The 17,965-nt window shown below is 37.8% G+C and overlaps 1 protein-coding gene across 1 annotated transcript in view; it reads left to right on the top strand.

The window, feature by feature from the left end:
* ofcc1 (orofacial cleft 1 candidate 1) overlaps positions 1 to 17,965 on the top strand; it is a 166,418-nt gene that overhangs the window by 69,141 nt on the left and 79,312 nt on the right. Inside the window, 4 exon segments of the mRNA XM_032551761.1 lie at positions 7,184 to 7,258; positions 11,106 to 11,187; positions 15,029 to 15,095; positions 15,479 to 15,658. Of these exon segments, the coding sequence (XP_032407652.1) occupies positions 11,170 to 11,187; positions 15,029 to 15,095; positions 15,479 to 15,658 (265 nt within the window). The 5' untranslated portion in view covers positions 7,184 to 7,258; positions 11,106 to 11,169.

Genomic DNA, 17,965 nt, shown 5'->3' with positions numbered 1-17,965 from the left:
AAAAACTTATTTCTGACGCTATAAATGCACACATTCATTGAGTTGTATAGATTCCTGGGCTTATGTGAAATGCAGATATCTAAGAAAAGAAGATGCACGTTTCTGATTAAATCATCCGGCCCTAGGCTGGGCTATTGGTCTGCTCTCCTACTGTGGGACCCTGTGCAGTTCGGGTACATAGGCTGGTTGCCACTCTGGGTTGTTGGTACCTGAACCTGTGAATATACTGCAGTGTGTATGGGCAGTGCAAGTATATCTATAGTGTCCTTTCTTGTGTGTCTTTATGTTAGGTGTGTGGGTATAATAATCTGTATTTGTGCCCATGAGGGTGGGAATGTGAGATTTTGTCTGTATGTGCCTGTTCATCTGTCAGATTGGGTGTCTGGTTGCTTCCTCTCCTAGATCATCTCATGGCCCCCACCAAATGTGGGGCATATTGACCCCCCCTCCACCATCACATTACCTGCTAGTGGGTGGTGCCTTCCCCTGCCGGTGAGATGGTGGTTCTCGGTGTCTTAGACTGGGTGCTCGGGTACATGCCAGCTCACTCCTGGCTCACCCCAGGTGGCCCCTGCTGTGATTTTTCGCGGGGCTCTTGTGTTCTGGGGCTGTGATTTCCCCCATATCTGCCTTCAGTCCTGGGGGTAGGTCTGTGGCTCTATTGAGCATGCATATGGAAAAATAATTTATATGAACACGCACTCAGACAAACACACACACACCCCAGGTAGTTACAGACACAATATACAGTATACTAGAATGCAGTGTCCACTAAATACATCTTGTATTATATCATGCCGTGTACTTTTAAGTTCTTCCTGTGGTTTATTATTTCTCTGTTTTTTCTCTCTCTACAGGTGTAGAAGCAAACGTCTATGCCTATAATTCTTATCTCCTTCTTTCCCTTTTAACAATTTTTCCCATCTCTTTCTCTTTTTTTCCCTCTACTTCCATTTTTTCTGCCCATTACATTTGAAATAAACCCAAAATAAAGTTTTCTTTTACATATATCAAGATGAGAATTGTGGATTTCAATATAATGGTCCACTTGTAAAAAGTAAATCTGTTGGGTGTCTCTCCGAAACCGATGTATGACATTTTTACAAATCTGAAAATTCTAATTTTTTGGGGAACAAGAGTTCAATTAGATATCTGACTCCATAAAAGTTTAGTTGGTAAAAAGCATCTGGCCATATATCAGAAAGTTTGAAACCAAAAGACAAAACATGATATATTGCTACTCTGCATTGATTTAGTGACACCACCATTTCAGACATGTTAGATTTTGGATAATATTGCTAATATCGTTGATGACCGTTACAGGAACAACAAACTTATATTATTATTTAACCAGCACTATAAGATTTCGGCCTGCAAACTGGTGAGTTGATTTGTAAATTAATTAGCTTAATGCACTTCTGCTGTAAAACCTTTATATGACATTGAAAAAGGACATAAGAATAGCAGTATCACTTTTGAATAATTTGAAATTAAAGTGCTGATGTGCACCCTTTACACTCAATATGTCTGGACTAAATGTACATTATATGTTGTTCATATATAACCTTTGAGCCACTGACACATTCCTGCCTCTGGTCACTTGATCTTTAAAAAAAAAAAAGTTCATGAGACCTTTATCGCACGATGACATCATCCCATCTCAAACTAAATGACAAACAAAATAAACGAGTTCATTGTGTAAGGTTTAATTCCAACAATTGTCTAATTTCCCCAAGCATTTTAAGCCTGAACTTTCAGTCAGTGTGCTCATCAACTGAGAAGACGCTGCCTTTCAAAAAGTACATAACAAGGCTTTGTCATGAAGAGTCAGTGGCATGCAAAACAGCTCTTGTTGGTCAGGAAGATGTTTCTCAAACACTTCGCCCTTGCTCTCAATTTCTCTGAAATCATGTCCTAATGATGACCCAAGGCCCACTTTTAATCACTATTTGCATTGCCCTTTTTAAAAATCATTCCACTTTGCTGCACAATTCTAACTGTGGAAGCATGAGATCCACTGATGAAGTTCTTAGTAAACACAATAATTTGGGGTAATATTAGTTCTCCTCAGCGTATGACAAATTCTGATGAAACCGTGCAAAATTTTAACTGACCCTTCGATGACTTCCCCTTTCTTTTCTGTATCTTATAAAGCAAGTTTATTTCTACAACATCTGTTCCCAAGTATGATGAAAGGAAAGTTCAAGCTTCACACAAACCCTTTTTTTATTCTTGAAAAAAGAAAAAGAAAATGCCACTCATTCCCACTGTTATGAGGCCTTACAAACTCTGTGGCCAAGGAGAAAGCAAAGCAAGAAGAATCCAGAAACAACAATGACTGACAAGTAGATACATACACTTTTTGACAAAATTAAACTAACACTTCATCCATCATCCAGTTTCTGTACTCATATTGGCCTGTTCAGGGTTATTAGTGAAGGCTAGCGCCTTTCCCAGCAAAGAGATAGGGTACACCCTAGTCAAAATGCCAGTCTATCACACCACATTTCAATGCGACACTAAAATATACTTTCTTAAGTGATATTGTGATTCATAAAATTCTTTCTGAAGTAAGTAGAAAGTCTGCCATTGTTTATTGATAAGAGTCTTGATAAAAAATAAAGTAGAGGCTGCGTGATCTTTTCAGATTTTTAAAGGGGTAGTACAATGTATGTGACATCTCCCCTTTTGAAAACAAATTCTAAACTCAGCATAAACCAACGTGATGAACATTTTTATACTCAGGTTAAAATATAAGTTTCTGCTGCTGCAAAGCTTCAATGATGTTTGAATAATCTGCATGTGAATAATAAAGTAGCCTTCAAGGCTTATGTATTTTTTTTCCCTTTATGGGTCATGTTATTAATAGCGTAATCTTTCTTTTTTGCTTCAAATACAAGATGAAATATTTTGACAAGTCCACAAGGGGCCCCGGCCAAGTAAACATTTATTTTAATCAATCATTTGACAGTGAACTTAGTTAACGGTGAACATTTCATAGTGACTCTGAGATCACCATGAGTGTGCTGCTGCTGCTGTGAGCCCATCTGTATCTGTTTTGGATATTTATGGAGATTCTTTATTTTTTTTTTATCAACAATAACTCTCGCGTTTGCCCTTGTGAGTGAACAACAAAAACTGAAGCGATCGATCGCTACCCTCTGAAGATTTTGTGTTTTGGAACAAGCAGTAGGGAAACAAATGGAAGCAAAGCCATATGAACAGCTGTATTGAGATAAACCGTCACCCCATATGCTGAGGAAAAACATTCTCTGCGCATTATGGAGGCTGAAGATGAAAAAAAAAAATGCTTAATCAACTAACATTGATATTACTTCTGGCAATTAGGAGCATGCTGGTAATGATATGAGTTTTCAGCTGTAAATAATTATGCTGCCTGCGGGCCATGCTTTAATTCTCGGCTGTATCTATAAACAATAATCAAACCAACAGCAGCAGGGCTAAAAGTTGGAGATTTGCGATTTGCTGAGCAGAGATTGAGAAGCAGCTTATTGGAGCCCTGTGGTGATGCCACTAGTCGGGGTCACCTTTGGGTGCTGCCTCTTCTGTACAACAGCACACTAATGTTATTGATCAACCTGGATTTGTCAAAGTAAAACACACTCGTGCATGCACAGGTCCTCAAAAAAACATAAATCTTTCAAGCATGTATTGTTGTACAAATCGAGCTTCATTTATACTTGAGGCTTAGAAAAATATAAATTTTTTAAAATAGTCTCAAATCAATAAATTGAGTCTATTTTGATCAACCAACAAATGACAAAGTATTCAAAGAAATCCAATAAAAGTCATTCCAATACTGATGCCTTTTGTACCTAAAAAAGTGCAAGTTATTTCTGATAGAAAATTCTCTTGCCTCATTTTTTACAAAATTGCATCTCCACGCAATGTACTTAACCATTTTCAACTTTATATCTAAAAAGGAAGTGTCAGCTTGCTGCTCTGTATAGACTAGACGAAGTGCATAAGTAAAGAAACATATGAAAGCCAGCAGTGGGCCTGAGATTAATTAGGTGCATGTCAATATCCTCATCAATATCCGATTAACCAATGACACATGGCCCAATGAAGGGTATTGATCTGTTCCGAGTGTGCGGCGTTAATAGGTTGAAGCCAAGAGTCAGTCACAGAGCTCATGGCAGAAAACTTTGGGGATCGTAGAAAGTCGTCTTCATAGCCAAATCGTAACGATCGTGTGGTGCAGACTCATGGGAATCCATTTATTGCTATGGCCACAACTGAACTTAGTCAGCTTTTGCTCGAATTCCCACCCTGTTACTGATAATTAAAAATGACCCCAAAGGATCGTTCTCTCCCAAAAAGACTCAATCTAGATTAATGGTGGCAAAATGGCCAACATAAGTTAGTCCCTTTATGATAATGGTTATAATGATAATAATGAGAGCTTGGATGAAGGATGAACAATCCCCTGTCCTGGAGTTGAATCCCTATACAGGTTAATTAGGTAAGATAACATCATTAGCCACTCTCATGCCTGCACTGAAAATTAATTGGATAAGATGGAGATTTAGGTCTCTGTTTAAATCACATAAACGATCAACGACAGCTTTGGCAGAAAATGGGAGGGCCGAATCAGCGAAAATCTTATTTAGATTACATTAAACCAGCTTAATGAGGAAGAAAAAAAAATATCCCAGTGGTTTGTTAATATAGGTGCTGCGAGGGCCCTTTAGGATGCACTGAACAGATTAAAAAGTGCATTAATGGTGTATTGTTGTGCCTTGTTAAATCCTGATTGTTTTCAGCTTTGTTTGATAATCAAGAGGAGATTGTGACATGGGTCACTAATCAAAACATTAAGATAAAGCTAACTAGTCTGCTGCAGCTGGTACATATCAAAGAACAAATGAGTAATATTACTTGTCAATACGGTACCTTGCAATAGTATCCCTATCCAGTTAATCTATTAGAAACTATGCATGACTGTAAATCTGTATATATTGTTTAACAAACGGAAACAGTTGCAACCATCTGCATTTACCCACCCTTTACTCTGGCAACCTAAATAATACCCACAGTCCACCTGTGTGTTATTGATCTCAGCATGAACACATTATTAGAAGACCTTTGGAGGTTTGTTTGAAGACATCACGAACACCACACAATTCAGGGATGACAGAGTGAAGATGTTTAAAGTAACATTAAGATATGTGACAATTTCCAAAGCTTGGAACACACTCGCGGAGCAACTTTCAACGTTCATTCCTCAGTGTCTCTCATTTTCACCATACAAACGCATGCATCTTCTAAAGAAAATAAAAACACTATTGGACAACTGCAACATCCACCAAGTCATGACTGAGAAGTGGGGAAAGGAAAAACAATCAAGACCCTCGCAGTAACTCTGGGGGATGTGCAGAAATTCAAAGCTCAGGTGGGATATTCTGCTTAAAACTTAACTAGTAATTCTGTATCCAATATTCTTTCCTCTATGGCAAAAGGGAAGCAATCACTGAAAGAAAAGAATGAGAAATCCCCCCTGCAGTTTGCCACAAACCTTGCAGGAGACATAGCTGCAGGAGAAGGTAACCTTTTTTTTTTTTTTTTTACTGATTGCTGGGTTTCAGATGGTGTAGCACCGGCTACACACTCGTGTACAGTAGGTGGCGGTATGCACATTAAAGTTGCTTGCGATCCGTCATAATAGAAAAGAAGAAGAAGACTATCACCGACGTCACCCAATGCAGATGGAGGGCAAGAAGTAAATGTAGCCTGTTTACTTCTGTTGATCCAGCATCAAGATGTCTAAAGTCATGTTTGGTTGTTCCAAGTGTTCTAATGGAGAGAAAGATAAACGTTATTTCGTATTTTCAAGGTAGTAGGTCACAAGGAAGTTCATTTTTAAAAAACTTATCGAAAAAAGAGGAGAAAATGGATCAACAAACAGGAGATGTGGAAACTAACAATGCCAGAGTTTGCAGCGCCCACTTTCTAACAGGTAACCATCACATCATTTAAATTGTATTTCTATTTATTTTATTGGACAATAATTTAGAAGAGCAAGCAGTCATGTGTAAGGTAAAATATATTAGTTTTACCTTCTAGCTTCTTGGTAGTCCCCATAGTGCAAATGTTGTTAGAGGCTAAGTCAGTGCCGAGTCCCGGACAGAAAAATATAATTTTTATTCAGTGGGACTTTCATGCAAAAAAAAAAAAAAAGCTAAATAAAAAAAATAACCTACCTAGCCATACAATCACAGTGAGCTGTGACTATTCCCCCACATGGTTCACGCGTCATCCGGGTCACGTGGCCGAAACCCAGCAGTATGTAAAATTCAATGAGACTTATGCTACATTTATTTTATTTTTTATTTTTTCTTGGAAGTTGAGACTTGGAACAGAACATGGCTGAATGCAGAGAGGTTCAAGATGTGTGAAACCACATGCGATGCTCTCATATGAACAATCACCCTTCCTCTTTATAAAAGGCCACCAATGCCCTGATGACTTTATAGTCATAAATAAGGACAGTCTGAATGTTTGTTGTAAGGGAACCGTTAGCTAGTAGCTCATGATTTCGTTCCAAGGGGGACATTAGTGTTATTAGTGCCAGGCCAATCCACTGGGCATTCTCTTACTATTCCTCACAGCAGCCCCAGAGCTTGTCTCCTGTCTTCAGCGAAGAATTATATTTGTGTGTACCTCTCCATTAATAATGCATGGTGCTACATTTGTGTGAACTGTCATATACTACATAATAGATGTTAAAAAGGCACCAGGAACAGTTTAACTTCAGTTTGGGGAAGTTAACGGAGAGTGGGAGATCACAAAGCAATCAGTTATACCTTTGGTGTCTGTGTTTCTAGTGAAACACTAAGTAAACACCTGGTTAAAGGAGCATCCTGCCACAACTCCCATTAATAATTCAGCATAGCAAAGAACACAAACATTAATATAGTATTGCCATCTGGTAGATTAAACTTGTTCCTGCCAACTTGAATGTTGATGAAGTTTTTTTTTTTTACTGCCACCAATTGTTCTTTTTTAAAATGTCTAATCAAATGAATCTAATTCTGAATATCCATCATTAAAGTTTATCCGTGCATAATTAATTCAAGACTTTCCCTTGTTCTTGTATTTCATTCAATGAAAGTGAGTGGGAGGAGGTTATCTGACACCATGTGTGTTGTGTGCCGCTTAGAAACGCCTGTCCACTGTTGGCCTGACGACTGAAGAGAAGCTGCCCATGAAAAGGCAAAAAGTCTGGCTTCATAAGGTAATATTCTGATTAATCCGAAGGGATACTACATATACAATAAGCAATATAATGTGCTACTTTTTTTATTGTAAGATACGTTGTTCATTTAGTCTGATCAAAGTCTGAAAGAAGCTAGTTTAGAGAGGCAATACCTGTTGAAAGTTTTTACACCTCCAACAGCAAGAAAATAAATTTTACATTTATTATCTTAATAACACACTAATCAAATGCAACACACTTTGAAATACTTACTTTAGTACAGTTAATTTATCTTTGAAAATAAAGTTTAATGCTTGGCTAGTGTGTTTTTGAGTGCATATGGATTTAAATTGCTCAGCATGGAGGCAATGCAGCTGCTTTTATATGGCTGATGTGAGGTGGATTAGGTGGTGTTGTACATTAAGAATGGACCTGTATTTGTTGCTGCACCATAGCTCGGTCTTATCGTGACTATTTAATTATTTACCTGATCTGTGTGCAAAAACAAAAAAGACTGCCAAATGAGGATTTCAGGTTGGATCATACCATAAAAACCATAAGTTAGAAATGGATGGAGCTAAATACAAGAAACTCCAGGATAGCAAAACCCCCCAAACATACAACCAAAATTACGATGGTTTAGTTCAAAAGATATTCATGTGTTAGAATGGCCCAGTCAAAGTCCAAAACCTAAATCCAACTAATAACCTTTGGCAAGAGTTTAACACTGATTGCGTTTGAGCCGTTTTGGAATGAAGAATGGGCAAAATGATCAATATTTGGGTGAATAAGATTAATTTCCCAGAAGACTTGTAGCGGAGCACAAGGTTCTCCAATGTACTGAGATTCTTTGTGGGAACAAAAACAAAACAAAAACACTTGAGAGTTGTTATTTGTGAGCCAAAAATAAATAAATCTGTTAAGAGACTTTAAATTTAGGGCATAAGGGGATAAAATGTGACAAAAGTACAAGGGATGTGACTATATTTTGTCGATGGTCATTATTTATAGGATTTATGATAGTTTATACCAATTTCTAAAAGCAATTTTTTCTGGTTTGCAAACAAACCGAATACTGTGATAGAAACAAAAGTCTGCTAAAAGTCATGAAGAGGAATCTTTGATACATTTTAGCTGCAAAATTCAACACGGCAATTAACTGAACAAAAAGAGAGGCTGTGTTGTTGAACTCTGAGCAGAGCTGGTTTTTTTCATATCTGAAAAATAAAACACTATGTACTGGTCAAAAAACAAACACATTAACAGAAAACTCTTTATGTATAATTTAGGTAGGCACACATTAAATAATTCAGTACACCACTGAACTCATACATGTTAATATTGCTGATCTGATTCTAACTCAGACGCAGCGAGCGCTCCGAATTCTCATGGACCTGAGGTTTTTCCAGCGTAGCTGTTGTGTTCAATAACTACGAACCTTTAGCAGAAAAGTGAATCAGTCATTTATGTGGTTCACAACAGCGTTGGCAACCTCTTTGTTTAGAGAGTCAGTGTTTGGCAGGAGGCTTGCAGCTTTAACAATTAATAGACTTCTCACAGCATCACAATTTTACAACCTGTGTAAAACATTCACACACGCAAAGGCACACACAACTCTTTAAATAACCCAGAAAAACAGTAAAGTAAACCGAAAACAGGAATGGTTTTGGCTTTTGGTGTCCAATTTAATATGATACACATGTAAAGGAAATGCTGCAAAACATCATCTGTGTCTTGAAGTATTACCCCTCTTCTGGTGATAAGTGCCACTGGATACAAATAGAGACAGCTGGAAATATGGCTAAAGCGTTTCATTCTCCACATTTGTTTACATAATCAGCTTTTTTTTGAGGGCCACGATAAGGCTACATGGATATCCTGTGGTCTTTGCCTGGTTAATGTGAGCGGACCGCACACTGGCTTTGCTTTCTCTGAGTTATTACGTCGAGTGTAATTTGAAACAATTACAAAAACACTGGCCCACTTGTTACAACACTCATTTTCCCCTCACATATACAAACCACGGATTCAATAGCTTTACATGTTTTTCAATCACACCCAGTGGAGCAGTGTTCAGTGTGAAAAAGTGTAGCATTTCATCCTAGCTCGCATGGTATGGGATAATCTTTCACATTTTGCCCGGGGTTTGTTTTGCTATTTCAGCAGAAACTTGCACGAGCCATGTGAATTACCACAGGAAAAAAAATGATAAAAATACCAAATGATATTGTATCAGATGTAAATGAACAAACAGACTTGAATAATCGGGGCAAATAATTTGTTATCTCTGAAAATAAAGGCTGTTTATTATCCTTTCTTCTCAAAGATGCATTGCATAGATAATAGTTTTAAACATACAAGCAGAAAAGAGATAGTGTGACAGAGCTTGGTAGGAGTTTTTCTTTTTTTTCTTTCTGCACACTAAGCTTCTATGACACAGAGGAGAAGCTAAGCATGGAGGACATCTGCTTTTTTTTTCAATAGAAGGAATTGTAGTTAAGATATTGACATGAAAACTGCACCAAGTGTTAGTAATCAACATAATCTTCACATACAAATTAGTTCATAAATTATGTGTAAAAAGCGAGATTACACAGAGAGCAAGAATTGATTAAGAGACCTGAACATAGAGGAAAACCTTTGTTGGTGTTGTCAGCATCAGAAAGTCTCCTTTAGGGTGAAGCTAGTCCCATTTATTAATGGAGTGGGATTTTTGGCCACATTCTCCAAACAAACTTGCTTGAAATTTTGAAGATGCTGCTAGTCTGATGTTTTGCTGTCTGTGCCGGTTTTGTATTGGATTCCGGTCAGGTAACTGACTGGGCCATTCTAGCAGCTTTATTTTCTTTCTCCGAAGCCAACCAGAGGCTGTCCTTGGCTGTGTGTTTGTTTGGGATTATTGTCTTGCCAAACAAACAGTGTTTCATGTTCAGATTTTTTATTTTTTTAATCAAAAATTGATTCATCTTTCAATTGCATTAAGTCTACCCGTACCAACAAAGCATCCACACAGCGATGTTGCTGTTTCTTGTGACACTGTTGATGTGTTATTTGTAGGTAAGCGTCATTTATGACATGACATCCAAGGGTTTTGGTCTAGTCTAAACAGATTATATCCTTGTAGTGTTATATTAGCTTGTCCAAAAGTTCAGGTCCAAGTGTGAAACACATTTCTACATGCTTTTTTTTCAGCAGTGAAGTGCAGCATGGATTATATAGTCCTTTATTTGGAATAGCTTTATCTGCTATTTGTAACTCGTTCTAACACTCTACAAGGAGACCTTACCGCATGAACATCTCGTCTCCTTTGTCTGAAATCACACAAAGGAGACAGTTGGGCATGGTTGATTTGTAATGAAAATCTATCTTTTCCACTTCTTGAATATGACTTTAATGGTTTCTAAACATTAGGATGATTAGAAAATTCGAAAATGGGAAGCACTTTAGTAAGCACTTTGCTTTTACTCATTGTAAAATGCTTCTTCTGTTATTCCCTGATCAAAAGAAGCATATACTGTATATAGGCTATCCATGAGGACTAACATAGCTGAAAATTTTTCTTCAAATGTCCAAGACTTACTTCCTGTATCATTCTATTTTCTACTTACGAAATGTCATTAAGTTTGGACTTGTTTTGATGTTTGAATGTGTCAATAACTTGAAAATTTTATGACAATATATAGAATAGAAATATGCAGCTGATAAAACAAGACATGGACATATTCACTTCTCTGTAGTGGTATGTTTTTCTTTCTTTTTTTGCATTTTTAACTATAATAACTGCAAGTTTTAAAACGATATCAGTCAGGCTCATGTGGTTAAGACTGATGTCTTAATTTTGGCTTTTTATTTTGATTAATTTATGAGAATTGTTCTTGTTTTTCAGTCCATGGCTTACTGTTGCAGAGAGGTCACAGCCAGCCTGTCTTGATCTTTGGCCATTTGCGGAGATGGACGTCTTTGGCAACGTGAGTGCAGTTCCACTTCTGTTCCTCATAACAACATAGCTGAACTTGAGAAGGCCATACCTCATACCTCGGACCCTCCCTCTCTCTTAAGGTGCTGCTGCAGCCTGACCATTGACATTTAACATTCCTCCGCACTGCCTCTGCATTCTCAATGGGGGATTGAGGAGAGCAGAGGCCAGTGCCCGGTTCTCAGGGGTAAAAACAAAAAGGCTCTTGAAAATCCCAAAGAGTTCCCATGATCCTAAGAAAGACCTTGATCCGACCTGTGTTAGATTTCCATTCCATGGATTAAGGACATACAAAAAAGGGACATATTTGGGTGATTTAGTTTGTCCCTTGGCCTGGATTCTGATCAAGGAAGTATCATAGTTCTACTGGCTGGCATTAAAATATGTGGCATGGTAATTTGGCTAAAATAAGAATTCGTTTTTTTGTTTTTTTTTCTGCCCACAAAGCTTTCATGGCCTTCACTGAAACAAAGTCCCTGCAAAAACACTTGTAGTGACATTTAATGGTGGAAAGTTTTCAAAGTCATTTTTCAAGGTTTTTCCACTAACATACACAATCTGTTAGCATCAAAGGAGCACACATGCATAAATAATTGACTAATTCACTTAAAGGGGGCCAGCGCAGATTAATTAAGCTTGAATACTAATTATGTTTTTCTGTCTACACCAACCGACGCAGTTGTTGTTTAGAAGAAACTGTTTGGTGGGTCACAATTACCGTGCTCACATAAGTCTGCTCTATAAATTAAGACGCTTGCATATTTTAATGGCAGGGCTGGCTTTTTCTTTGAAAGAAAATGCTAACCTTATCTTTAGTGACGACGAGGGGGGCTTTGTAGAGGTTCTCATTGTTCTTATGACATTTCACATTTCATACATCATTTTTTATTTTTTAGTCTTACTTGTATTTTAAAAGTGACTTTGTAGCATTAAAACATGACAATCGTTGAGGCCTTTATTGATTTTTCAAGCTGTTTGGTTTAATCCTTCAAAAAAGCTTAACCTAAGTGCAAAGAAATAAACAATGTAGGATGATTAAAAATCTTTCATATATCACGTCAGGCCAACATTAGTAGGGGTTGATTGTAGAAAATCTAACATTACAGCAAGAGACAAGATATGCGCAGAAGCCTTCATGGCGGGCTTCTGAAAACTTCTATCACTTCCAGAAAATCTCACGCCCCTGACTCCTATGTGCCGAGTGTTTCGAGTGTTTTGTCTGGAAATGGTAGCTCTAAAGTGTCCTAGGGAAGACGAGCTCTCGCTGTCGACTCTCCCCTGGCAAGCAGCGTGCGCAGTGACAGAGGAAGACAGCTCAAAGCTGGGGCCTTGTTTACAGCTGTGCGGGGAAGAAAACAGGCAGACGTAAATGAGGGTTGACGGTTTCATGAAGCACAATTGGTTGACGGCAGATTCAATGTGACTGGGCTGAACTGGGCGATGATCCGTACAGTATGCAAAATTCACTTTCTAGCTGGTCTGTGCCCACCAGCCCCTAGCGGCAAGCGGTCTTCCCCAAGCCCTCCTAGCTATGCCTTTGAATGCAACAAGAACTGAACAAGGCATTGTTGTGCTCTATTCATTTTGACAACAATCACATTTAAAAGGAAAGAAAGGAAATAAGTCATGAATTTCTTTTGACACCACAAATAAACTACTTTTTTTTTTTTTTTTTTTCTGAAGCTGAATGCAGAGTTCACATTTTGGATAGATATAAGCATGGGATTAAAAAGGCAAAATGACAGAAGGATATTTATGCTGAGTGTAATTGCAATGGTACAACAATAACTACTTTGCACTGGGGAAATGTATAATGGGACTAAGCAGTTGGGTTTTGAACCGTCATTTCATTCTCAAAACTTTTGAATTTATTTTATAAACCTCTATGACACTTTTTCCCCCTTAGGATTAAATTCTTGCTGTCATTTTGGAAGTGCAGCATCTGCATGTTACATCCACTTACGACATATCAAGCAACAGACCTCGTATGGTCTGAGGATGTTGTCAATGTCTCCTGAAATGCCTCTCCTTCTAGCTAACGACAGAGAGGCTAACATGTAGATCCGATTTCTAATGACAGTAGCCAGGATGTGTCATGCAGCGTCTTGATTTGCAGCAGGAATTATTATTTTTTTGTCTATTGAGTAAAAAATAAAAGGGAATATCAGTTCTTTTAATTAGCAAAATTTCTATTAACTTTTCTATAATTGTTGCTTTGAGTATTTTAATTATAATATTCTGCTCTTGCAGATGAGTTAATTGCAGACACTCAACCCCATGTGGGTGTTCATAAGATACTTACCTCAAATTTTAAATTTCTGAAAGGTTCTCACCATTTCCAAATCAAGCACTTTTCCATGACGGGGCTTAAAGTGTTTTCTCAAAAGGACCAAACAAAAAACTTCACTGGAAAACAGTAAGCCTTCCAAATATTTGATGAACATTTTGCTCTCTTAACACCTCGCTGACGCTAAAAATCGCACGCTTCTTCACTCAGTAACAGAATTCACACCAAAAAGTGTTTGTGCTATCTGTTAGCATTTAGGTATCTCGCGTTTGCTGATTGGGAAAAGATTGTATTTGTTAGGATTCCACTGACAGATCAGTTGTGGTCAAAGTGTAATTTGTCCGCTTCTGGTCACCTGATGATTAATTTTAATTTGACGATTAAGGAATATATGGAAAATGGCAAGAAAGCACAAAAATACAGGGAGACAATCATAACCAATGACAAAATGTTCTCTCATCTGTGCTACGACACAGTACGTACAAATCACAGACGATGATTGGTACCCAGTCGAAAGGAAAATGGTTTTTAAATAAGTTACAATTAGATAAGCATTAATCTCAGTGGTATAAATGAATGTCTTGCTGTAGGGCTTGTCGAATGTAAAAACAGATTTACAAAAACCCCTCTTTCCAGATTGGTCTGGAAGTCATCCTCTGCTATTTTAATTGCTCTGTCATTTAAAACTGAAAAAGCCCCCTCTGTGCCCCCCCAACAACAGTCTGCCCCTTGATTTTGCCTTTGAAATTAAATATTGTATACAAATACATGCTGTTCATGGGTATGAGCACCGTTCATCACTGGAATCTGCATAAAATAATGCTTAAAGAGCTCCATACGCTTTAAGCAACGGAGCTCTTTCATATGGTACGTTCACATGTAAACATATCAGTAACACAAAAACACAACTACTTATGTCCTTTCCCTCCTGCCTCTGCATTGTTCTTCTGCTTTGCAGAAATGAGAGAAATGTGGGAATGCGGCTTGTTTCACATGTTTATGAATTCAAAGAAAACCATACTTGCTTTTGGATATCTTTATTTTATTTTTTTTTTTTGCAATTGAAGACCACCTACAGGGGTACTTTAAAGTTACCATTTCCCCAGAGAAATGTATAGATCTCTCCTGCAAATGTGTCACATTTTATTTACATTTTATTTGGAGGCTTTAACATAAGTCAGGAGCATTTAGGTAGACGTACAGTGACGCAAAGAGAAGTGCAGACCGTGTCTGCGCACTCTTATCCTATTTGGTTAAGAATGCACAATTTTCCAGGAGATACTTTTGTTGCCTCGTCGTTTTAGAAACGCGCAGGAAGTATTTTAATGTGACCTTCATTACACATTCATGTCAACTTTTCTTATCTATTTATGATTAAATTCTTTTCCACTCCTGTTGTTCAATTAGTGCTTGACCCCTTTAGCGGCGATGTAAATTAAATGACATTTCAGTGTCGTCCCATATTTAAAATACTGCGTTAGTTGCGGATCATAAATGATGATCTTCATTCTGCAGCTAATTTATTCATTTAACAATTTCCCTCCAGAAGTTACAGCAGAAGGCTCTGCAGCAACCTAAGCAGAAGAAATCCAAGTCGGCTGAATTTCTGATGGGTGAGTCCTGCTTGATGAGTTATTGCTCATAATTTGTGTAAGGATTAATTAACTAATTACAGACAAATGGCTTTGGGCTAAATTTTGCTCTTGCTTGTCAGGGCGCAATTTGTAATTATTTTAATCATTTCTTCTCCTCTTTTTTTTATCCTCCTCCTGCAAGATTCTGATTTAATTTTAACCTAATTGTGTTTTAGTATCATTTGAGGAGGATGCGCCTGAACATTTAGAAGCATAGAAATCAGTAGTAGAATTGTTTTAATAATAAGTATGTCTAATATTAAAAAAATAAATAAAAATGTGGTGAGTCATTCTGACCTATAGCTGTTGTTTTGGCCTGTGTGTCAATGCCTTTCAATTTATGTTGCTGCTTATTTTATCAGGGAGCGAGGAGAGAGCTGCTGTTGTGGGCATAGAAAATCCTGCGTTCAATGGAGAAGGAAGCGCCGCGCTTTCCAATTCTCCGAGTTGGCTGGGGAGAAAAATGCGAGGTGACAGGCCAGATAGCACCCTTGCAGCTCACCAAAAAAAATTGGAGCTGCAAGCCCCTGCCAGTGAAAGAGGTGAAGCTTCATTCTTCATTAGCCTCAAATCTGTTGACAGTAGATGTGTTCCTGATCTAACCTTTCTCTCGCTTCCTCCTTCTTTTCTCTCCTGCTCTCTCTCTCACTCTCTCTCTCTCTCTCCATTCGAGGGGCCCTTGGTCCTGGCATTCCAAAGCAAGCGTGTCCAAACAAGCACGGTCGTATAACTTCTTCCGCTGGAGATCGCTCTGCAGTAGTGGGTGTTCTATCTCTATCTACAAGTACCCTCGACACAATCAGCCTTGACTCCCACTCTCGGCTACATGCCTTGTGGTGGGCTGGAGTCATAGGAGAGTGCATTTACATATGCTACTATGTTACCGAGCCGATCCGCTGTCTGTGTGGTGTACTCACAACACCCCCGAAACACGGCTTTAGGCCAATCAGGCATACGAATATGCCCCTTTATAATTCAGTATGTCAGGGAGAACTCTTGAGGAATGGGATGGTAAATTAGGATGCGTTCAAGGTTGCGAGCGTGCCAGTTTTTCTCAGGGATGAGTCACATTTTAGATTCTTGATTTAATGTGGCTTATTTTGCTTTGGCTGTGGATGGTTAATAATTATTTTACCCTTATTGTCATTATTAGTAATGCAATGGAAATAGAATCAGACTGATGTGGGCAGAAATATTTATTCCTGAGTTCTCCTATAAGTGCAAATCTTTTATTTTGTCTAGTGTTCCTATAAAATGCATCCTGGTGTAATATTAACAACACCACTGTTTTAAAATGGAAACTGTCCCTTCTGTCCCTTCTTGTCTGCTAATGGAATATATATTTTTTTATTTCAGTGATCTACAGTAAATGTTTTTTTTTTTATTGCAACAAATTTTGATTTGAATGTTGAAGGCATGGAGTAATTGTTAAAGCAATCCTTTTTTTTCTGAACATATGTATTTTTATGGCCTTTTGCCTACAGCTGTGTAGCAGTGTTATTAAACTGAAACAACATAAGATCAACTGCTTATAACAGGGGAAAACAACTGCAATAAAAAAAGTAACATTTGTAACAAAGTTTAAAATCAAGCTACGTAAAAGGTTACATAGTTAACAGTGTTAACGAATTGTAAACAGCAACAAAACAATTACTTGCAACGGTTTAAAGAAGTATAATTTGCGAAAAAGAAACTATTTGTAAAAAGTTACCGAATTATAATGATACAAAAGGTAAGATTTATGTCACTGTTATCAAGTAACAAACTATATGGTAGAAAAAACTTGTTGCATAGGTAACAATTACAAACTACTTAAAATACATATTGGCAACACTGTTTTCACCGTACCACATCATTAAAAGGAAAAGAGTTAGCAAACTATATAAAAACAGGGCTTTCATCATAAAGATGCATAGAAAGGAAATGTCTATACCAGCCCAATAAAATAGACATGTGACAAAGATATATTCTGACACATACATTTAAAGATGTTTTTGTGCTGATGTAACCACTGAATTCACAAGTCCGCAAGTTTTTTTTTTCTCCCCTCCAGGGGGTCTTTTGTGGGCTCTCCTGTCCCTTATATGAAAGGAGGCTGACAGGAAAGAGGGAAGGAGAAGGGAGAAGACATGCGGCAAATGTCGCCGGGTCCGGGAATCGGACCTGCGACAGCCACGTCGAGGACTCAAGGCCTCCAAACGTGGGTCGCGCTATCCCCTACGCCACCACAGCATGCCCCTCGCAAGTTCTGTTTTAATGCTTTTCATAGAACTGTTAGACAAGATGCAATGTTATATAACAATCGTATTTTAGCAACACATTAAGCAATGAATTAGTTTTTTAAATGCAGTCACACAATCACCACACCAGTATACTTGGATTAAATAAAAACTTAGTATCTAGCTAAAACATAACCTTAAGATAGAGGAATACAAAATATAGCAATTAGTTTGCTGAATTCTGAAAGACTCAGTAGTATTTGTGTAAAATTTGTGTGACACTTTGACTTAAAAAAATAACTCATTATATCGTTTTTGCTAACAGTGTCTCTGGCTTTCGAGAAACGTTAGTTTCAGATACTCTGTATGTAAGAACAGATAATTGAAATTTTCATTAGAGGGATGAATTGGAGGGCAGCCAGACTATTTAGGTAAATCACAGCTATGACTCAAAAGGCGATTCACGAAGCTACTACCATTATGCAAATTTGTGTTTGAAAAAAGGGTTTCATAACCTCAGAGCTATTTGCAGAGAAATTGTTCAAACTCGTTGCTAACAGTGTGGAGGGACTTAACGTGAATTTCACAGTCAATTTATGGCGCCATTGAAAAGTCACACTGCAGCTTCTC

Source organism: Xiphophorus hellerii, chromosome 21, assembly GCF_003331165.1.
Source record: "Xiphophorus hellerii strain 12219 chromosome 21, Xiphophorus_hellerii-4.1, whole genome shotgun sequence".
In the NCBI taxonomy this organism is placed as follows: domain Eukaryota; kingdom Metazoa; phylum Chordata; class Actinopteri; order Cyprinodontiformes; family Poeciliidae; genus Xiphophorus; species Xiphophorus hellerii.
Note: the sequence above shows the minus strand (reverse complement) of the source record. Positions and strands in the feature narration are given on the sequence as shown.